Source organism: Pipistrellus kuhlii, unplaced genomic scaffold (genome assembly GCF_014108245.1).
Source record: "Pipistrellus kuhlii isolate mPipKuh1 unplaced genomic scaffold, mPipKuh1.p scaffold_m20_p_43, whole genome shotgun sequence".
Lineage (NCBI taxonomy): Eukaryota > Metazoa > Chordata > Mammalia > Chiroptera > Vespertilionidae > Pipistrellus > Pipistrellus kuhlii.
This window is the reverse complement of record NW_023425544.1, coordinates 1973124-1996872: the sequence shown is the minus strand read 5'-3', so window position 1 is coordinate 1996872 and position 23749 is coordinate 1973124. Positions and strand designations below refer to the sequence as shown.

Here is a 23749-nt window from a genome sequence, read left to right as displayed (position 1 = left end):
CCCGCCCGCCGCTCCCGCCCCGCGCCCGTCCCTGCCTCCGGGGGCGGAGCTGGGAGGGAGGTGGGCACCCCGCCCGGCCGGCTCTCGCCTCTCCGCTAGTCCAGGCGGATCTCCAAGGGCATCCCTGACCGGACACACACACAGAGGGACTTGTTCAGAGTCTGCAGGAGCAGAGGGCAGGGGGGGAGCAGGGCTTCCCGCACATCCTGAGGCTTCCCGCACATTCCGGGAGGATAAGGCCCTTGGGCGCGTCTCTTCGCCTCTCTGAGTCTCAGTTTCCTCGTCTGTAAAATGGGATATGTAGCGCTTTCCATGTGGAATGGTGTGAAGGTAGGATGAGTGAGGTTTCCAGGGCAACGGGCCTGTGAGCTCTCCAAACACCGATCCCCTTCCCCGCTGCTCCATGTCTTCCTTCCTCCCAGTCCCCTCCCGTCAAGCTCCAGTAGCTGCTACCTTTTAGACACCTTCCCTGGTCCCCACCCACAGGACTGAGCGCCTCTGCTCTCTGACTCCTGGACCCGTGCCTTGTCGCCACTCCTCAGGTTCCCTGCCCATCCCTTCCCCAGGGCTTTCCAGCTCACTGAGAAAATGCTTTGTTGGGATCCCTGGGACCTCCTGTTTTTTTGGTTTTGTTTTGTTTTGTTTTTTAAAATATATATTTTACTGATTTTTTTTTTCAGAGAGGAAGGGAGAGAGAGAGAGAGTTAGAAACCTATCTGCTGCCTCCTGCACCCCTCCTACTGAGGATGTGCCCACAACCAAGGGACATGTCCTTGACCAGAATTGAACCTGGGATCCTTCAGTGGGCAGGCTGATGCTCTATCCACTGAGCCAAACCAGTTAAGGCCTCTGGGACCTCCTGAAACCAAGCCCGCCCGAGGGCACCCTGTCTACCATCCAGGGATAAACAGCTCTTAATCGCACCTCCTTCTCAAACTCGGCCTCTTTCAGATTTCCCCTCAAATCTCACCCGGGGCCCCTTCGCAGTGACTTTTGCCAACCCTTCTGTTACCAGGCACATGCTTTGTCCAGAGCAGCCAGCTCCGTGGCCTCAAAGCTGGTTCCCTTCACCTGAGAACCCGTTAGAAAGGAAAATTCTCAGCCCCCCCCCCCCCCCTACACCCAGACCCCAGGAAACGGAAACGGAAACTCTCAGGGTGGGGCCCAGCACCTGTGTTTTAACAAGCCTTCCAGGGGAGTGAAGGTTTGTGACCCACCAGCTTAGTGCAAGTGGTCTGATGCTCCGTAACTCTGAGCTGAATAAAAGAATCATGTGTAGCCGAAACCAGTTTGGCTCAGTGGATAGAGCGTCTGCGGACTCAAGGGTCCCGGGTTCGATTCCAGTCAAGGACATGTGCCTTGGTTGCGGGCACATCCTGGTGAGGAGTGGCAGGAGGCAGCTGGTTGATGTTTCTCTCTCATCGATATTTCTGGCTTTCTATCCCTCTCCCTTCCTCTCTGTGAAAAAATCAATAAAATATATTAAAAAAAAAAAGAATCACGTGCAGTAGGTGTTCAGTACAAATTAGCTTCTTTCACAACTAGAGGTCCCTTAGGGAGGTGTCAAAACCAGAACTAGTGTAAAATATAAATATAGTGTGTGTTTTTATGCGCATAGGCCGCTCATTTTCAACTGATGTGCCACAAGAATTTAAAACATGCACACCTGACTATTTAATCAGGGGCACTAACCTCTTTTCCCTTTGATTTTCAAATGAAAAAAAAAAAAAAGGAACAGCCAACACAATAGTAGCTGTCCAGTAGGAATTAATCAAAATTATACCTATTTTTTTTGTCAGATCGGTAAAATATATATATATATATATTGGTGTGCTGCAGAATTTTAGTGATTAGTTTATGTGTGCCAATGAGATGAAAAAGGTTGGTATAGACTATCTGGGAATGGACACAATGAATCTGTATGGTAGTTATCACTAAGGGGAGCGGGGACCAGCTGTTGGGAATCAGAATAAGGAGAAAGGTTGGCTTTAAATTCATTCATTCATTCACTCATTCCTTCATCTGAGAGAAAGATAGACATTCATTGGTTGATTCTTGTATGTACCCAGACCTGGGATTAAACCTGCAACCTTGGCATATCAGGATGGTGCTCTAACCAACTGAGCTACCCAGCTAGGGCTTGAAGGCTAGCTCTTCCCTGAATACTTTTTCCCATCCTGAGGATTTTGTACTGTGCGACCTACCTATTCAAATAATAGACCAACCGAACTTACACAGCCCTGGCCTTGGTGTCCTTGCCCCAGCCCTTTCTCCCCCTGCAGCCTGGCCAGTTTCTCTGGCTAAGAGCCCTGGAAGAGCAAGGCTGCTGCTCCCAGTGAACTCTGCCCCCTGCTGGCTGTTCTCCCACATGGCCCCATCATTTCTGCTTTCCTCCTTTCCACCCTTCTCTCCTTCAGTGGGCTCCAGTCATAATGATTCTCTCAGTTCCAACTTGGTCTTAAGACCTTTGCTCACACGGTTCGTTTCTCCAGAAACTTTCTCCACTTAGTCTGACCCACATTTACTCATCTTCCCATCTCATTCAATGCTCCTATCCCCAAATGCCTCTCCTGGACCAAAACGAGCCCTGTCACACACTCCCATAGCACCAGGAACTTGCACATGTGTTCTATTGTAGCATGTATGTGCAGCTGTGGGCTGAGTGGCTGAATTCTGTGTGATTATTTGATTTAATTATGTCTGTCTCTCCCACCACAGGGCAAGGCCCATGATGGGTCTCATACCGGCCTTGTTCTTAGCTGTATCCCTGTCTCCTTATCCTGTTAGTCTGCTTACCTTTGACCTCAGGACCACTCCCTGGCAGATGCCTCCTTATTCTTAGACACTTTCCTTTCCAGCTCTTCTGTCATGAGTCCTACTGGTGGTGAGAGTATTTTCATGTCTTTCTGAGCCTATTTCCTCTTGGTAAATTTGGGGAAAAGTATTGACTTCTCTGGATTGTTGGGGGACACTGGCGGGCTAAAGCTCCATAGTAGGAGATGGGCATGTGGTAGGTGCCTACCTCACAGAACAGTGAGGGTCTGCATACATCATCATTTCCCTCACCCTTCTCAAATCTGTGGTAGCTAATTCTTTTTATTTATCGAGGAGAGAGAGAGATAGATAGATAGAGTTGTTACTCCACTTATTTATGCATTTATTGGTTGATCTGGGATCAAACCCACAACCTTGGTGTATTGGGATGATGCTCTATCCAACTGAGCTATCCAGCCAGGGCCATTGTAGTTAATTTTTCCCAAGAAGCATTTTTGGAAGAGTGATAACTGCATATTAGGACCAGTCTTTATATATATATATATATATATATATATATATATATATATATATATATATATATTGATTTTTTTTACAGAGAGGAAGAGAGAGGGACAGAGAGTTAGAAACATTGATGAGAGAGAATCATTGATCAGCTGCCTCTTGCACACACCCCACCAGGGATGTGCCCACAACTACCGGAATCAAACCTGGGACCCCTCAGTACGCAGGCTGACACTCTATCCACCAAGCCAAACCAGTTTCAGCAGGACCAGTCTTTTCTTTATTCTTTTCTTTCTTTATATCTTCTTCCTTCCTTCCTTCCTTCCTTCCTTCCTTCCTTCCTTCCTTCCTTCCTTCCTTCCCTCCCTTCCTCCTCCCTTTCTTCCTTCCTTTCTTCCTTCCTCACCCAAGGATATATTTACTGACTTTAGAGAAAGGGAAAGAGAGAGTGGGAAACATCGATGTGAGAGAGAAACATTGATTGGCTGCCTCTCACATGTGCTCTAACTAGGGATGGGACCCGCAACCTAGGTAGGTGTTCTGACTGGGAATCACACCAGGGACTTCCAAATGTGTTCTATTATAGCATACTAGAGGCCTGGGTACATGAATTCATGCATGGGTAGGGTCCTTCTGGGTGGCCTGCAGGAATTGGGCCAAAACCTGGAGTCCAAAGCCACCCGCCCCTCCTGCACATGCTGGTCCCACTGTGCCTGCTGCGGACTCACACCCGATCAGTCCGCACTGCCACAGCAGTGCTCACCAGCCGCGAGCCTGCATCTGGTACCTCCCAAGGGCTGAAACCAGGTCGCCGACATCCCCTGAGGGGGTCCTGGATTGCAAGAGGGTGCAGGCTGGGGTGGGGGACTCCACTGGTGCACAATCAGGCCAGAGAGGGATGGCAGGAGGGCTCTGGGGCATGTCTGGCCCATCTTGCTCAATCCCGATCCGCTGGGCCCCAGCAGCAAGCTAACCTACCTGTCAGAGCATCTGCCCCCTGGTAGTCAGTGCGCTTCATAGTGACTGGCGAATCAGTTGACTGCCCCCTGGTGGTCAGTGTGCATCATAGCAAGCATTTGAGCAGCCTTAGCATATCACTAGCATATTATGCTTTGATTGATTGTTTGGTTGTTCTGCCATTCGGCCTATTTGCATATTACCTTTTTTTTATATAAGATTATTATATAGGATACTAGAGGCCCAGTGCATGGATTCATGCACTGGTGGGGTCCCTCAGCCTGGCCTGTGCCCTCTCAAAATCTGGGACCCCTCAGAGGATGCCGGGTTTCGGCCCAAGGCAGCAGGCGGCCTGGGAGGAGCCTGAGCGAGGGCCAGGCTTTGCACCTGCTTATACCAGCCCACTGCGCCTCCACAGCAGCACTCACCAGCCATAAGCCCAGCTTCTAGCTGAGTGGCACTCCCATTGTGGGCGTGCACTGACCACCAGGGGACAGCTCCTGAGTTGAGTATCTGCTCCCTGGTGGTCAGTGTGTGTTATGGCGGCCAGTTGATGAGTCATTCGGCAGCTTAGGTTGTTTTTTTGTTTTTATATATATATATATATATATATATATATATATATATATATATATATATATATATAAATGTGCAGTTGGGGGTTGTGTGATTACATCCTGGAGATCTTGCCGTGACTATTCAAATCATAGACAAAAGGTATTTAAACAGAATGTACTTACACAGAGCAGGTTGATGAGCCAACTGATCCACAGCAGCCAGGGCAGGGCCTCCTTTATATTAGTAACAGGTTCCTTTTATTGGTCACACCTTATATGAATTGCTTTGCATACATCATCTTATTTAATTCTTGTAATAATCCTGTGAGGTAGCAACTACTACAATATTATTATTCCTCATCCCCTAGAACCAGACTTTGAGGCTCAGAGGTAAAAGACATATGTTTCATTCATTCTTTCACCCAACAATTATTTATTGAGTATCTATAAGGTTCAGGCCCAGTGCTCAGCAATCGGAGTTAAAATCATGAGCGTGAGAATAAAGTGGTTTGATTTGTCAGGGAGACCAGGAAGGCTTTGGGAGGATGAGACAACATGGTTGGTCTGAAGGATGAGGAGCTGTTTCCGTGGGCTGAGTGTTTGGCCGAATTCTGTGCCCACCTTTGAGCTTAGAATGAACGTAGAATCTCTGTCCATCACTGAAAGCCCAGGACTGCTGAAGGCTTCCGCACTGCCGTTTAGCCTGATGGGATCTCTTAGGAAAGGGCACTCACCATCTGCAGAGGCTTGTGATAGAAAGGAAAGTTCTGGCAGGGTCACATTTTAGAATCCGGAGTGGAGGGTATGGCTCAGAGGACCCATCTCCTGTCCCACCTCACCACTGCCACCCCAACACACACACACACACACACACACACACACCAACACACACAAACACACCAACACACACACACACACCAACACACACACACACACACACACCAACACACACACACAAAGGGCTTTCCTCTCCCTCTTGGGCTGGGGAATGGTAGTGGAGAAGCACCCACGGAGAGACCATTTCTCATAGTCCACAGAGAACTCGACAGAGCCTGAGGGAAGCCAGAGGGGAGCCAGATGCCCCCGAGGAGATACTTGAACAGGATTTTGAAAGAGGAATAAGGGCTGAAACTGGTTTGGCTCAATGGATAGAGTGTCGGCTTGGGGACTGAAGGGACCCGGTTTCGATTCCGGTCAAGGGCATGTACCTTGGTTGCAGGCATATCCCCAGTGGGGGGTGTGCAAGAGGCAGCTGATCGATGACTCTCTCTCATCGATGTTTCTAGCTCTCTATCTCTCTCCCTTCCTCTCTGTACAAAAACAATAAAATATATTTTTTTTTAAAAAAGAAAGAGGAATAAGGGTTTGGAGCGGGGCGAAACCAGCAGCATTCCGGGTTGGAGGAACTCTGGGTTCAGGTTCTTATGTCTGGAATCCTCATCTCTGCCAGGTGACTTCATCGTCATCAGTGTATGACAGGGACAATATTGGAGCTACCTTATAAAGGGGGTTTGAGGTTCAGGCAACGTCGTGTTGAAACTTCTCAAAGCAGCGGCAGGCACAGATTAAGGCACAATACAGGTTAACTGATGTGGGCAAGGAACAGGCAAGTGCAGAATGGTGTTGCAAAACCTCCTGCGTAGCAGGTGAGGGAAGGGGTGTGATCAGAAATATGGGCAGACGTCAGACTAGACAGGGACGCATAAATGCCAGGATAATGACGTTTTAAAAACTAAGGAATGACATAGACGAGGTAAAGGACTGGTGAAGCAGGATGGAGAGAGAGCGGGAAATGGACAGCTTAACCAGGAAGCCGCGGCATAAGCAGGCAGGACAGAGGCGGGCGAAGCATCAAGGTTCTGGGTCTTTGTTTTCAAGCAGGCCAGGTAAGGGCTTAGACCTTGGGGGGCAGCAGCGATGAGTCCTTCCAAGAGAGGGTGCGTAGGCTGACGCCCGGAAGGTCCCAGAAGCTGATGACCGCGCGCCGCCTGGTGGCCAGAGGAGGCGGGCTCAGCCGGGAACTGCAAAGACGATAAAACCCGGGAAACTGAGGCGGGGAGCGGCGTTTGGGTTCTCCCAATCGGACGCCGTCCCAACTCCGCTTTACAGACTGGGAAACTGAGAAGAGAAGGGGTACAAGGGTGGGTGAGGAGCCCCTCAAACCGAGAGCTTCAAGGCACCAGGAGTTTTTATAGAGTTTCTTTTTATATGTTTATTATTGATTGTGGTATCATATAATTGTTCTCACCCCCCCATTCCCATCCCAAACACCTCCTCACATAGGCCCCCACCTCCCTGTTGTCCATGGCCACTGGCTAGGCTTATATGCACGCACACAAGTCCTTTGGTTGATCTCTAGAGTTTCTTTAATGGCATCAATGGCCTGAGAGTTTCGTTTGCCATTCCGTTCCAAGGGGCAGGTGGAAAATGAAAGAGGCGGAAGAGAAACTTTTGTCTTTCCCGCCCACCCGGAGGTAAAAGCCTTTAACGACCACCCCGGAAAGCAGAGTTTTATAGATTCTATTTGCATACGAACGCAGTCACCTCGAGTTAAACTCCGACTCTTTAATCTCGGGTCCAATTTGTCCCGAAGCCGCAGAGGAAGGTCCCCGTGAATACCCCCAAACTCCACCCCCGCCAACCCCGCCCCGGAGGCTGGGCTTCGTTGCACGTGCTCAGCGGTTCCTTTGCCACCCACCTCCTAGGAAAGACCCATTGTCATCGCGGGGGGGTACCTGGAGTCATAAGGAAAGTTGACTACCGATAAATCACAACAAAGAAAAGGCCCTGAAGTCATATATACCCTTTATATAGCAGAAATATTTATTAGAGTTTCGCGACTGAAGCAGGCTTTGGCTTTTCAGTTCTTCAGAGCTGCTACATCGTTCTTTCCACCCCTGCAGTTGCTGGAGTCCCGCGTGGCCGGCCTCTCCGGGCAGACTCCAACTCCCAGCGTGCCCCGCGCGCCCGTGCGTGGCCGCGGCGCGTGACGTCGGGGGAGGGAGCTGGCCAGTGCTGAGGGGGCGCGGCGCGGAGGGGCGCGGAGCCGGGCGGCTAGGGGCCCAGAGAGCGCGGCGGCCGGGAGCCCGCCGGCCCCTGACAGCCCCCTCCCCCTGGCGGACGGCGACGACGACGAGGGCGCGGGTCATGGCGGAGCGGCGAGCCGAGCGCGGGCCCTGAGCACCGCCGCATGGAGCGGGACGAACGGCCTCCGAGCGGAGGGGCAGGCGGCGGGGGCTCCACGGGGTTCCTGGAGCCGCCCGCCGCGCTCCCTCCGCCGCCGCGCAACGGTGGGTGAAGGGCGTTCAGAGTCCGGCCGGGCCCACCTGGACCCAGCCCCGTGTCCCCTGACCCGGGAGACCCCTTCCCTCCGCCTCCTAGCACCCCGGGAGGCTAAGGCGCATGGACCTTCACCCCGGTCCCCTCGGCGCGCACCTCCCTCTCCTCCCCTGTCTTCCTCAGTGTGGAGCCGCCTTCTCCGGGCTCTCCTCCGCGCAGACCCTCCCCCCGCCTGGTTCCCTCTACTCGGACTTTCATTTCCCTCCCCGCCCTTCCCCCCTGCCCCCTCCCCGTCCCCTCTGCGGGACTCCCCCACCCCCAGGTCCCGTCATGGCAGACCCTCCCCGGGTCCGCGTCCCCTCAGTGCGCTCCTCCCCCAACCCCCACCCCCTCAACCCCCACCCCCCATCTCGCGTCCCGTCAGTGGGGGCTTCCCCTCCCCCTCGGGTCTCCTGGGCTCAGAGCCTCCTCTTCCTGCCCCCTGGGTCCCCTCCGCGGGGGGCCGCTCCCCCATTGGGTCCCTTCAGCGCGGAGCCGTCCCCTCCCCCCAGCCCCACTCCCCACCCCCACCCCCACCCCGGTCCCCGCGGCCTCTCCACGCGGGTCCCTCCGCCCCCGCTGACGCTCCCTCCTCGTTCCGCTGACCCGACGCCACACCCTCGTCCCCTTGGTCCCCTCGGCCCCGCACCTTCCTGGAGCCTCTTTCCTCCCTGCCGCCGGCCCGCACTCCCCGCACTCCCCTCGCGCCCTCTGCTACCGCGAGCCTCCCCCTCTGGGTCCCCTTTTCTCCCCCGCTGGTGCCCGCTCCGCACCCCGTCTCTCCCCGCTCCCTTCCCTCCTCTGCCAGGCGACAACTTTCTGCGGGCTCGGCTCTCTGTCCCGATCGGGTGTTGGGGGGACACCTGTCTCCCCGCCGCGCTCGCCCCACCTCGTTCCTCCCGGTCCTCTCGCCATCCAGGTCCCCGAGCCCAGGGAGTGCCTCCCCTGGCCCGGCCCGGCCCGGCCCGAACCGAACCGGGCTCCCCGCCGCACCCCCTGCCCCCGCCCGGCCCAGTCCTCGGGCTCCCCGCATCCGTCCGGGCTCCCTCCCCCTGCGGCGGGATGTTTTATTTGTATCTGTTTGATATCCTTCCCCCCCCCCCCACCCCCCCCAGTGTTTGCCGCGGGATGTTTTTATTGGTAACGTGTAAGGAGCTTTTGTGGGGTCGTAAAAGGTGAACTTTTGAACTTGGAAAGCGCCCTGGAGCAATTAGCGCGGGCGATAGCCCCGGGAGGCCCGCTTTACAAAGGGTGCCCGTTCGGGCCCGGCAAACGCTCCGGCGGCAAACCCGATTTATTTATTTATTTGCCCTGCCTTCCACCTTTCACATCTCATTTCCGAATAAAGGGCAGGCTCTCCGAGATGCTCGCCTCCTCCCCTCTCTGCGCCATAAACTCGCAATTCCCTGCAAGATCTAGGACCGAACAGTGCCTAACAAGTAACAGATTTCAAATTGAATGCAAACACCCGGGACAGTTAGGAGGCACTAAAAATTAACTGCTCCGACAAGAAGTTTCTCAGTCGGGATGGTGACCTGGCAGGTGTGAGGAGAGTAACCTGGATATAGGTCACTTAGGCGCTCAGTTGTTGAATGAATGAGGAACTACGGAAGGAATCTTTGGGTGGATCTGAACATACATATACTGTCAGTTCAGGGGACGTGCTGTTTTTACCAGTTAAGAGAGAAGTGTGTTTAGAGGAGAGCCTGGTTAACTTCACTTGATGTTGCTGACCCAAGAGTGATATGTTTTCAAAGCTCTTGTCCTTTTTTAAGATGTCTTGATGTGCGGTATATAGGTGGCCGGCAGCCTCTTGGGATGTCTTTGGAGACTAATTTCTGAATGTGAACATGTTTGAGATCAATAAAATCCCTCGTCACAAAGGAGGATGGAATCTAGTTAGGGTAGGAGACAGAATACTGGAACAAAGGGTTTCTTTAAGGCTTTTAACTTTTCAAGCCTTTAAAGTGGAGATTTGGTTTGGTATTAAAGTGAGAATGTTATATTGTAAATCTGATCTAAATTTTACCATGCTGATTTTTTTTTTTACCCAAGCCCAGATCTTATAGCCTACAGTAATGTATTTCTCATAATGCTTTTCTCTGTGTGTATACTTCCTGTTTCCACCTTTGTATAACACGTAGATGGATTTTGCTGCAGACTTAAATTCTACTGAGAATATTGTTGTAAGGGAAGCCTAGGAACTGCACTTGCTATTAATAATTCATTAATACATTTTAAAGAACCCAATGGTAATGTTAACTCTTAATCAAATTTCCTATTCATAGTCTCATTTCCTCAATTGCTCAGAACCATTCAAAAAACTGTTATGGAGCAATCCACTTAGGCTAAGGTGGCTTTAATATTTTATATCAGTCCTATTTAGTGCTATAAATATTTTCTTTTTCTCGAAAACACAATGGTCTTTTGGCACTTGATGAGCTTAAAAAATACATGAAACAGACTTGTAGGATGCTTTATTTTTCAGGGTAAAAATGAGCATTGTGTTCTGTTTTACAGCTTATGTTCATTATCTCAATAACATGCTCACAGAAAAGTCACACACACAAAAACTTAAACGAGAGAAAAGGAAAGTTTATCTCTGGAATGATGGGGATATTTTTTTTTCTTTTATACTTAATTTTATTTTTCTCTAAAAGTAAAGGAAATTGCTTAAGTTCTAAGCAGAGAAAATGAAATTTTCTCACTTTTTATCCTACCAACTGATATTCACTTAGTATGAAATATTTGCAGTAGATAACTATCTTGATAGGAGGTCTTTTGGTTTCTGTCATGAAGAAATAAACTGGAGGTGGAATTTTAGCAATGTTTTCCTGTCGGAAACGCCATTGATGTTGAATTTACAGTCCTTTAAATGGCTTTTATTATTCTATCAGAACAGAGCTGCTAGTCTTTTGATGCACCATCACCCTTCCAGGAATTCCCTGAGCTAACTGCACTAGATATTTACAGTTGTTGCTTGTAGGTTTTCATAACAAAAATGAACTAATTTAGAGGACTGCTCCCTTTTGGGGTTTCAAAGGAAAATGAATGACTTAAGTATATGCTAAATATTACATTTGTTTTATTTTAAGAAAATGAGGAATTAGACTTAAACATTTCAAGTAAATAAAGGTTATAAGCCATTAAAAGCATGTTTTATATAATTACACTTTAGGAGAAATGCAAAAAGTTCACTAAACAATTGGATGTCCTTTTCCTGCTATGGCCCTGCCATCCAAATGTTATTCCTGAAAATAAATTAGCAAGTGTTTTCCATGACAATTTAATTTCAGTTTGTGACTTTGAAAGTTAATTCTAAATTACCTAAAAAATGTCTACTTTCATTTAAAAAAAATGCATGCTCTAGTGATGTTTTTCTTTGGAACAAGCAGCACACAGGTTGATTTTGTTGGGGGGTAGGTTCTCTGACCTCCAAAGAACATTGAAAAGCAACAGTGAGCAGATTCACTTTTGATTTTTGAATAGCAGTAATGTGAGAGGACCACATTTCCAAACTTAGATTTACCACCCACCAAATTCTTTTTTGAGTATTTCTGTTTCATGTGATCAAAATCTGATCATGACATGCTTTCTAATCTGTAAGTAGTCATTCTGAATGTTATAGCAAAAGGATGTGTGTGTGAACAGGAATTAGATGAGGAGGACTGAGATGGCAACTAATGAAAAAGAACATGTACATTTCCTAAAATATGCCCAAATCATGCATTCCCATATTTTATTCATAATTTCTTGGTTCCTTTTTCCTTTTACCGAGGTTGTGGAGCAAAGGCAGAAAATAAAATACCTCATTTTGGTTAGTGGGGGGATGGAGGGTAGAAATGCCAACTACTATGATACTGCTAAGGGGTTTCTTTTACCACTTACAGTGCTTGTTATGCAAGTCGGGTTTAAATTGCTAATGATGTTTGCATGTTTTGGGGCCTGAAACTGTGTGAGTGAATTCCATCCTGTATTATAACTAGGTTAGGTATTTATTAGTTTGTTTGAATAAATTGGTCCATTAATGAATTGTGGTCAGATGGCAGCTTTTGGCTTCAGAATTAAGGACAGCCTGCCTCTTTGACATAGAAGACTTCCTTTTCAGCATGCTCAACTAGATTTTAGGGACCTTACTATTACTATTTTGTTTTGTTCTTATGTTTATTTTTGTGTTGTAGCCAAGTTAAATGACATTTCAGTTTAAGTATTTCTTCCATGTTGAAAGTTAAATTTGAGAAAATACCTTTTCAGAATACATTTAAATTTTTGGTCCAATCTTTTCTTTTAAAGGAGAACAATAAAAATGCTTTTTTTGGTGTGTATGTGAACCAGTCATTGTTTATGTGTAAAAGGCCATAATCAGAAAAATCAGAATTCTGACTCGATAAAAACAAAGCTTTCATTTCATCAAAGAATAAGAGTGCCCTTAGAACAATTTTAAACAGAAGGTAACTACTGAATTTATCTACACAAGAGTGCTATAATACACCCATTTCTCTGTTATACTTTGAAAGTATTTATAAAACCAACTAATTGTGAAAGAAAATACATTCTTTTAAACTTTCATATTCTTAATATCAGCTTTTCCTGGCTCAGGTAATTTCTTATGGGGTTATGGATGCCTTTGATTGATAACTAGGGTTTAGAAATACCAGAATTATTAAAAGTCGGCAAGAAGTACTGAGCTCGTAATTCTTTATCTTGTGTTGAGCTGATGTTTCACATTCATCTGAGCTTGATCTCTCACACTTAAAAAAAAAGTTCTTAATGTAACTTTGATCTACAGTACTCATAGAATCAGCCTGCTGTTTATTTATTGCTTGTTTTCCAACATGGCTTGTCTTTATGAAAAAGATAAGCCTGTTAGACAGTAGTTTCCTTAATAATGTAAAGTTAGAAGAAAAACAAAACATGTTGTCTCTAACTTTTTCAGTGTGGTTTAGAAATAACTATAGAATAGATAACTTTATTTTAAAGAATTTCGTACTTTATTTCCTTATTACCTGCTGTTAAACAATAGTAGCCTGCGTGGAACAGTTTCTCAAGAAAACAGACCCCCCCTTCCCCCGTTACGATTATTTAAATAAGACTTTACTATGTAACCCAGCAATTCTAATTAACAGTGATTTAGTTGGGGAGAGAACCAGGATTTCCTCAGCTGGCTGTTGGGAAGCTGAATTGCCTTTTACCCCACCCCCAGCTGCACCAAATCTTTTGATCCCTAAGCTACAGTGGTTGTCATTTGAGAAAGCAAACTGAGAGAAAATTAAGTTGTGAAAATAACCTACTTTAAGGCTTCATTTGCATTTTGGAATTTTTGTACTTAAAAAAATTATACGAATAATTGAATCTTTAAAATTTATCTTGAAGGAAGCAAACTGACCAAATTCTCTTGTCTAAGAAATCCCTGGATTTCTTTAAAATTTTTGGAAATGTTTTAATATTGACAATCACTATTTTAAGAGAAGTTATCCTAATTATAAATTCACAGGAAGCATCAAGTCTTTGAATTTCCTTAGGAGTGTGGAAATTTGGGGAAAACAAAACTTAGTCCTTAGACACTATAACCATTTTCATTCAGGGTATTTTGTGGTTTTCCCCCTTACTCATTATATAAGTTTAAAGAGAACTACAAATTCTTCTCTCATATACAATTTGTTATATTGAGTTAACTATAAGAAGTACCTTCAAATAATGAGTCTTTGGATCCTAATTGCGAATTGAATACCCTTAAGTTTGTTTACACCAGAGAAGCTATTCAAGCATAAACCGCAGATGGCAGTAGTAGCATTTTTATATTTTCTGGAAGGATTCTTGTCTTTAAGTTGGTGTCAATTCTATGGGCACTGTTGATAAGTCAGCTGGTGAGTGTAATGTTTCCAAAACCAATTCCCTAGACAGCAACATGTAATGTATTCTGGAAACAAATCCTGGCGGTTTGATTAGAAGATATACTCTGTGGGTGGTTTGAACCGGAATAGTGACTTTGCTGTCATTGCCAAAGTGATAATAGAGATAGAGGGAATTGCATAATAACCTTTAGCTTATTGGAACTAGTGATTGTATTAGCAGAAGATGTATTAAACAGAGATACTTGCTCGAACGACTAATTACATTGGAAATGATTTATAATTCATTTAAAAATATACTCAAGATTTGCATTTGACAGAGAAATGCACAACTAAATTCCTCATGAGGAAGAGGTAACTTTCTCAGCTTTTTATTTCCAACTCCTTATGTTTCATAGTACCATACAATTTTAGACCTCTCTACAGAAGCGTTTTATAGGTCTACTAGTGGGTTTTACTTGCTCTTTCAATCCATCATTGTAGTGTCAAAATCTGTGTTCTTTATGTTTTCCTCTAAAACTATTGATTGAAAACGGACATGATTGATTTAACTGATGTTTAAACTTCCTATGATATTTCCTTTGAGTCTTAGTTTAAGACTCAGGAAACATTTCAATGACAAATCTGTGCCAAAATGAAGGACAGACTGATTTCAGGAAGGAACTACTTAACCTGTATTGAGTTTTCATTAAAAAAATAAAATTTTCAGTGTTACTACAATAAATTCAATAAAAGGGAAAACATTAAAAATAATTTTATTTGTTCATGCCCTTATTTCAATCCTGAACCTGTATCGTCTTGGAAGTATTAAAAACTCAGACTTGATCATTTCTGTTAATTCCTTATGCTGTACAGGATCAGATGCAGTGTTCTTTTTTTTTTCTTTTCTTTTTTTTATTACAATGAAGGCAACGAACTATAATAGTAGTCATTGTATTCTTCACCTTCATACACTTGTATTGGGGGGAGGGGAGGCCTAAATGAACTCCAATTTATGCAGTTTAGTTTTTCTGTCACAAGAGAAAAAACAAAACAGGAAAATTCTGTTAAGCCTTACATACCTTTTATCCTGTTTCCTCATTTCTTGCCTTTTAAATTTACACATGATTAATGAAATAGTACTCAGTTGGATTGTATTATTTTCTACCATTTATCATTTGTTGATCCTTCATTACTGGGATTGTTTCAGACTTAATCTCTTTCCACTTATTGAGTCATTAAATTTGTTATTTACCGGTGTTATTGAAACCAGTAGCTTTCAAACTGTGTTCCATGGACCTCTAGGGGTGTCCCTGAGACCCTTTCAAGGAAGCTCTTGAGCTCAAAACAGTTTTTATAATAATACTGACATTTTTTGTCTTTTTTGCCATGTTGACATTTGCACTGGTGTTGCAGAAACAGTGGAGGGTCAAAACTGTTGGTGCCTTAGCAGAAGTCAAGGAAACAAATTGTGGTACCGTAGTAGTAGTTGTGTTCTTCACCTCCATATATTTGTATTTTAAAAAAAAGAAGCCATTTTTACTTAAGAATGTCTTAGATGAAGCAATAAAGATGATTAATTTTATTAAATCTCAACCCTTGAGTATATTTGTTTTTTATATGCTATGTCAAGTACATGCAAACCATTTCTGCTATCCCAAAATAGAAAAGTTATATGCAGCTCATTTGTTGTGAGCTGAACTAGCTGCTTTTTTTTTTTTTTTTTTTAAATGGAACACCATTTTTACTTGAAAGAACAATTAACTAACTATGGTTTATTCAGATTTGGGTATTTAGCAGAAAGTTTTTAGGAAAATAAACAGCGAGCCGGTTATCCAAGAAAACGACATTTGTTGCTGGTGAATAAAAGTTGAGCTTTCAAGCAACAATAGCACGTTGGAAATCTTGTCTCTGTCACTCTGAGCTTGACAGCTTCCCAATACTTACCTTTTTAAATGAGATTGGTGGTGATATTAACAAATAGGATTTTAAAATATTGTATAAGGAAATGATAACATTTTGAAGATCATCTTATTTCAGTAAAGGAGTATTTTCCAAATCTCTGGGTATATGACATTACAAAATCCTGCATGGTAAATACCTGTTCAAAATGTTATGTAGACTAATGAACTTTTAAAAAATATATTTTATTGGTTTTTTAGAGAGAGGAAGGGAGAGGGATAGAGAGTTAGAAACATCAAGATCAGCTGCCTCCTGCACACCCCCTACTTGGGATGTGCCCACGACCAAAGTACATGCCCTAGATGGAATCAAATCTGGGACCCTTCAGTCCGAAGGCCAAAGATGCTCTATCCACTGAGCCAAAGCAGTCAGGGCTAGACTAATGGATTTTAATGTAACAGAGTATACAAAGTTCATTGAAGTGGTTTTAAATTTCACATTGAACTAACCTTTAAGAAACCAGCACTTACTAAGTTTTGAAAACTATCTGTAATTATTTTAATAAGCAAGTCCTCTCATACCAATGTTCTGCCTCTATATCTCAACCAAAACAATATATATCACAACATACTGATTGCATATAGGAGAATCTAGCTGACAGAATTAAGCTTGATATTAAGAGATTAGCAAAACTATAAACAGTGCTACTCTTTTCACTATTTTTTGGGAAATTATAGTTATTTTTAATAAAAATGTTAATTTATATAGGTTAAGTCCACTCAGACAAAATATGTGAAAAAGCCTCTGTTCTAAATTAATCAACTTAATATGTAAGAAAATGATGACTTTACCAGATATTATTAGTATTCATTTACTTTGGGTTTTTCTTTTTGTCACCCTGCCCCCCCTCCCTCCAAAGGGGCTACGGAAGAAGAATAAAATTAAAAATGCATTCAGACGATTTAAGTTTTATCTTTGCTTGAGACTAAATGAAGTGTGTTATAGTTTACCCTCACTGAATTCTCTGATAAGATTTTGTTACCTGCTAATATGAAATCTTGTGGCAGAAAATTTCCTATAGAACCTGTGTTCTCACAAAGGATAGATTTGTAACTATGGGAATAAATCTGACAACACAAAAATACTTTTTTACTATTAAGGGTCATTGCTATAAAAATAACCATTTATAAGAGATAAAAATTCTACCTTGCTTTTTAAAACTTTCATCAAAAACAGCTTGTTTGTCTATTTGTTTTCAGTAGACATGTTTGGTTTTCATTGAGTCTTCTAAAGTTGTTATTTTGGTATTGTCATTTTGTAGATTGGCTTGACTTTTAACCTGGTTTTCACTGAGGGAGATGGTAATAAAGTCTGTATAGGAGAAGCAGCTCGTCTCCTGGCTTAAGAATAATACCCTTTCCTAGTGTGAGTGACATTTTAGTGTAAGTCAATTACTGAAGTTGTTAAACAGTTAGGGATTTATTCCTTAGGATAGTTGCTAGGTAGAACTCATTCTGTAGTGAGATTGCTGGCAGGAGAAATGTCACCTAACAATGTGAATAACAAAAAGGAGTTACTGGCTTGGAATTCAAGATGAAGCTTGGTGGGTGATGAAAGATCAGTGAGAGATTGGGGCTTCCTTCCTGAGAGCTCTGTAATTATCTTGATGTTCTTGGAGTGTCACATAATGTACCTCTTAAAGCATTTTTGTGTTCTGTGGGGGTTGCAATTTAGTCATGAGAAACAGTCCTTTCCTTTTTCATTTTAATACTTGGATTTTAAGTTAGATTTCGGATGAAATCTTTAAATGCATTCTTCATCAGTTGAAGTGAATCACTTTAATTATTGAACTTAATGATTGAGGCAGATACTTTTTTCTTTCATATTTTTGCTGTACTGTAGAAATCTAACCTGTCAGGAGACTTCCTTTCAAAGCCTTGCCACCCTTCTTCTAAAATGCCTTTTTAGTAGGATAATAAACCACCTGGGGGAACCCCCCACTGATATCTATTTAGAGGGCTTTGTTTTTTGGAAGTGGCTGTAGTAGGCTCAGCCGGGGAGGAAAGGATTTTTGTATGATGGTGTGAGAGGGAAAGAGCAGAGACTCCGGAGAGTGGCAGAACAAAGATCACAGCTATGTGACTTTGTCACTTGACTTCTCTGAACTTTAGTGTTCTCATTTAATAATAGTAGCTAAAATTTACCAGCATATGTAGTGCTTGTTACATAATATCCTAAGCACCTTACCTGTATTAACACACATTACCTTCATAACCCTATGAGATAGGTATTTTATTATCATCTCCAATTTATAGATGTGAAAACTGAAGACCACAGAAGTTAAGCGCCATTCTTCACAGCAACAGCATTAATAATTTATTTCCTAGATTTAACACCTCCCACCCCCTACTATAACATTTCTGAAATTGACTTTAGGGTCCTTAGGATTAGTGACAAAGACTGTAAAGTGCCAAGCAAAGTATCTGCCCCAAAGGAAGCACTCATGAATTCAGGGCATTTATAGTTGTTGAGGAGGCCCAGAAATCAACTCCCTGTAGATTAAGAGAGTGACAGAGATCCACTCTTAAAAGTTGCACGTGACTTTTTTCTTTTAATAAGCCAACCAGAAAACAATTTTTGCAGAATCCGAAAGAATCCTTAGTACATCTAAGGGGGGAGCTAAGGAAGAAAGGGGTTTTGAGCTACGCAAGGCAGGGATATAACATCTTGAATCTGTTTCCTCTGCACTAAGCACAAAGATTTGCGTTGCATGAAGGTTGAATGAATGAAAAAAAGGAATGGTCAGGTTAGGAATCTGAATCCTTTGCAGGGTGTCAGAGGAAGTCTACAAAATATAAGGGAAGGGAATGTGTATTTTAGTCAGTAAGGCAACTGGGATCAGTATATAAGTCAAAGGTGTATTAAAGCTAAGTCCAAGGCTTTGTGAGCCCTTCTGGAACCAGAATGCGGTTTCTGTGTGGAAATGTGGCCCTTCTTCTAACTAAAATGACTAGATACACCGAATACATACAAGTATGCTTGACTGCATTGGGGAATGCAGTTCAGGAAAAGTTGGCCTTTGTCTTTTGTACCTTTTAAAAAAATTTTGCCACACAAAAACTGGCTACATAAAAGAGAGGAGAACCAATCCAAGAAAGTTGATGTGACCCTTTGAAAATGGAAATATAAGAGCCCAAAGCTTGTGAAATATACAAAATGACTCCCTAGCAAAGAGAGAGCGAGAAAGATGTGGCAGTGTGGGTTAATGGATTGTGATGGCAATGTAGTTCAGTAGGAAAGGATTTGTGAGAGGCCCAGAAAATAGTTGATGGGCCTGGGATTTGCCTGGGTTCTGATTCTAGCTCTGTTTCAAAGGCGCATCTCTATGGGCCCACCTATAAAATGAAGGCGCTAAATTAGATAATCCCGGAAGGGATTTTTCAGTTTGATGATGGAATGAATTGGGTAAAACAGAAAATTGCAATTAAGAAAGCCCTGCCAATGCCGAGACCGGTTTGGCTCAATGGATAGAGCGTCGGCTTGGGGACTGAAAGGTCCCGGGTTCGATTCCGGTCAAGGGCATGTACCTTGGTTGCGGGCATATCCCCAGTAGGGGGTGTGCAAGAGGCGGCTGATCGATGACTCTCTCTCATCGATGTTTCTAACTCTATCTCTCTCCTTTCCTCTCTGTACAAAATCAATAAAATATATTAAAAAAAGAAAAAAAAGAAAGAAAAGAAAGCCCTGCCAAAAGCACGCAGCTATGGTGCTAACAGCCAATTTCTCAGGGATGATTTTCATTTCAGATGCTGTTCAATCTTCTCTCAAAGAACATTTACACTGTTACCCTGTCCTGATTTTAGAATACCTGGATGCCTTAAAGTTTGTGAGATCACATAATTTACATGAAAATTCCATTTTCCAGGTTCATGTTATAGAAATGTTTGCAATTAAAGTTCCAGAGTGTTGATTATTGATAGTGTAAACTTGAAAATTGATATAATTGTCATCTTTAAAAAAACAACAACATGATCACTTTCTTCCCATTTATACCCCTTGTAAGTATAATTTCATTCACTGACTCAAATTCATAGTTAATTTCAGAGTATTCCTTCTTTCCTTGTAAAGGGATTTTTTTATTTGCAAAACTCATTCAGCATTGAGAATATGGATTCATTAAAGAAAATTGCAAAACCTCCTTAAATGCTGTTGTTCTGTAAAAAGGGAACCCAGCAGGAAAGGATCGGCAGTGCATGGGGGGAGGGGTATAGTGGGGGTGGGCAGCAAGGGAGCTGCAGTCGAAATATTCATCAATCATTTTACTGGCACCAGGAAACCAATCAGCCTTTTAGAGGAGAGAACTTAATCAATCACCTAATGTGGGAAATTACAGTTGTTTTCCCACAAAAATATATTTCTTTACTCGCTGACAGATAAATCTGAGAGATAATTGGGCTGGCTGGAATTTAAAGCTAACTGTTGGCAAGTAGTTACTGAAAGTGCTATGTGATGAAGGCATTTACCTTTTGAAGATAAAATTTTCTATCTGCCGTGAACTTTTTCCAAATATTTCAAAGTAAGTTTGATTTTCATATAGTGTGCCTATTGATAAAAAACTCAAAAAGTTACCGAGCATTCATGGGAAATAACTGAACAACTGTAAATTTATTCTCCAAAGCTAGTTTTCAGGAGCATAGATGAGACTAGTGGTTGGGTGATATTAAGTGCTTCTAATGCCTTGTTTGTAAAGCAACCTCAGAGCATTGCCTAAGGGACATAGCCAGGGGAACACAGTTGGAAGTGCTTGCATATAAATAAAAGCAGAAGGGCTTTAGCTGTATCTTGTATTTAAATTTTAAATAGTGTGATCTCTTAGCACTTAGCTCTATGTTTGAATTGCCTGTAGCCCTTAGGTCTCTAGGTGTGAACTGTTTAGGTAATCTAATGTTTTAAAATTAGAAATGGTTGGTCACTGCCAAAACCGGTTTGGCTCAATGGATAGAGCATCGGCTTGGAGACTGAAGGGTTCCGGGTTCGATTCCCGTCAAGGGCATGTACCTTGATTGCGGGCATATCCCCGGTAGGGGGTGTGCAGGAGGCAGCTGATCTATGACTCTCTCTCATCGATGTCTCTAACTCTCTATCTCTCTCCCTTCCTCTCCGTACAAAATCAATAATTTATATATATATATATGTATATGAATATGTATATGTATATGTATATATAAAAGAAATGGTTGGTCACTAGAAAATACAGAAAATTAAGGGGAAATTACCTATAGTCTTGCTCCAAGTAACTTCCATTAAAATTTTAAAATATTCTCTTCTGGACTTTAAATCCTTGGTTTTTGCTTATTGTGATTATATATACCATTAAGTTTTATGCCTTTTGTTTTAAAGTCTTTCTTATGTTTTGAACTTGATTTATTTGACATGAAATTACTTAAAAATTTTAATAGCAATATGACAGCTTATTGTTTTTAATTGTTGGACATTGAGATAGATTTTAGTTTTTGATATAACAGTTCTGCCCAGGCCATCTTATGTTTTCTTTCATTTTGGGGGGAATAGATTTTTAGAACAGCCAGTTTGTTAACAGCCAGTTCACTAAGATACCTTGTATACTAAAATCTAGGGCTGTCAGCAGTACTTATTTTTTTTAAATACTTGCCCAGTACTTGAGATAGAATTGAGTCACTATGGTCCGTTCGTGTTTGTTCGCCCGCGCGCACGCTCTCTCTTTCTCTCTCTCTCTCTCTCTCTCTCTCTCTCTCTCTCTCTCTCTCTCTCTCTCTCTAATTGTTCTCAATGCCTTTTGTCCAGTGCCTTTTGTCCTTGAATCTTTAAGATTTCTGGTACCAGGCCTCACTTGAATGTATCTCTATCTTGGTCAGATCAGTGCTTAGGCTCTCTTCTGTGACTGCCTTCTCTCTATTACAGCCTGGAGGCCCAGTGAATGAATCCGTGTACAGGTGGGTTCTTTGGGGTGGTCTGCGGAGATCAGGCCCCAGCTTGCACCCACAGCCTGACTTGCACCCGTTTTGGCCTGGCGTTGCTCACTGCTCACCTGCTCCACCACCCCTCCACAGTCCTGCTTTCCTCAAGGCCCATCCGGGTTGGCAGTGCCTCCACTGCTTGCCAGTGCTGCATCACCGACAACTGCCATTTTCTGTGCTTCCTCCTGGTGGTCAGCACATATCATAGCGAGCAGTTGAACTCCTGATCTCCCAGTCCCAGGGGAGAATTTGCATATTAGGCTTTTATTATATAGGCTTATGGGGGAATGGGTGGTGGCAAACTTGAGCCTTTTTTTGGTTGCCTCTAAAAATCTTGGAAGGATGGGTGTGTGTGTGTGTGTGTGTGTGTGTGTGTGTGTGTGTGCGCGCGCGCCTGATTGTGTCACACATCTATATCATCTTTATCAAAGTCTTAAATATCCTGAAACTTACAATTGAATTTGATGAATTTTATTAGGAATTAAGTGTATGGAGAGTGAAGTTAAACTTATTTCTTTGGAAATCTGAAGAATTGTCATGGATTCCTCATGGCTGACTTCTATACTTATCCTGCACAGAGTTATAGTGAAGAGACCCAAATGAATCTTACACAATTTGAAAGGCATTCACAGTTTGTAACAGGGTTGGTTTCAGAACGGAATCTGGTTATCTACAAATTGAGTTAAATCATAAATCACATTTGTTAAAATAAAGAGTCTTCTAGTAATTTTTAAAGTTTATATTGAATTAGAGCGGTGGTCGGCAAACTCAGCCAACAGACAAATATCAACAGTGCAATAATTGAAATTTCTTTTGAGAGCCAAAATTTTTAAACTTCATCTAACGCTACTTCTTCAAAATAGACTCACCCAGGCCATGGTATTTTATGGAAGAGTCATACTCATGTTGCTCCTGGTTTGCCGACCACGGAGTTCAAGTAAACACTAATGTTTGAAGATCATTACTCTGCTCTTTGTGCTTACCACTGGTGGCCCAGAGAAGTTGCAATTTGCCAAGACACAGTTTTTATAATGCTCTTTAATAGCAAAGTGAATAAGCCAGCTGCTGTTTCCCTCAACTCTACCAATTGCATACCCCTCAAATCCTGGTTAGTAATTAAAAGCCTTGAGATGACCTTGAATCTAACTGACCTACAAAAGCTGTCTTAAGTTAAATTTATAGCTTTTGTTGATTTCAAAAGGGGTTAGCTAGAATTGCATTCTGTTTGATAAAACATTAAGAGTAGCCTTGGATGTACAGTGAAGATCAGAAATAATTAAAGAAGCATTAAGTGCAAAAGAGACAACTGAAATGGATTTAAAAGTTAAATTTGTCAACTCTTCATTTTTCAGGGTGTCAGTCTGCAATATTCAGATTTGCTGAAAAGATCTCTTTCCCCATCGTAACATTGAAGTGATTTTGGAATCCAATGAGGAATCACAACATGTTTAATGCTTTCTATAAATACCAATTTAATTGGTTATTAAAATATGTTACAGGAATTGTAACTTTGCTAGTAAAAACAGGCAGTATGAAAGTAAAAATATTAATATTTTTTAAATACTTTATGTATGGATTGTGTCATAAGATCTGTGAATAAAGGACAGAATGGGTTTTCAGTTGTTTAGAGAGCCTTGGGCTTACTATCTGATTGGCATAATGAAACATAATCGTTGCTGTAAGAAAACTCAGTTTTATGTGTCAACAGGTGAGCTATAATGCCTCTAGCATCGTCTCCTAGTATCATCCATAAATGTGATGAATCCCTGAAGTGTCCAGTTGTAAGGCACATAGTTTGAGCAAGCTACTAATGTCTTATATAGATGTGGTACATTTCAGAATTATTTTAGTTTTTACACTTATTTAATGAGACTAGCCTAGACTTTCTTTTGAATTGCCAGTTTGGTCT

At 42.9% G+C, this 23749-nt stretch overlaps 1 protein-coding gene across 2 annotated transcripts in view; it reads left to right on the top strand.

The window, feature by feature from the left end:
• Positions 1-7771: 7771 nt before the first annotated feature.
• NR6A1 (nuclear receptor subfamily 6 group A member 1) overlaps positions 7772-23749 on the top strand; it is a 147477-nt gene continuing 131499 nt past the window's right edge. Inside the window, exon 1 of one of the 2 annotated variants that reach the window (XM_036411962.2) lies at positions 7772-8083. In XM_036411962.2, the coding sequence (XP_036267855.1) occupies positions 7984-8083 (100 nt within the window). In that variant the 5' untranslated portion in view covers positions 7772-7983. The remainder of the gene's footprint in view (positions 8084-23749) is intronic. The other variant, XM_036411961.2, reaches the window with a different exon arrangement.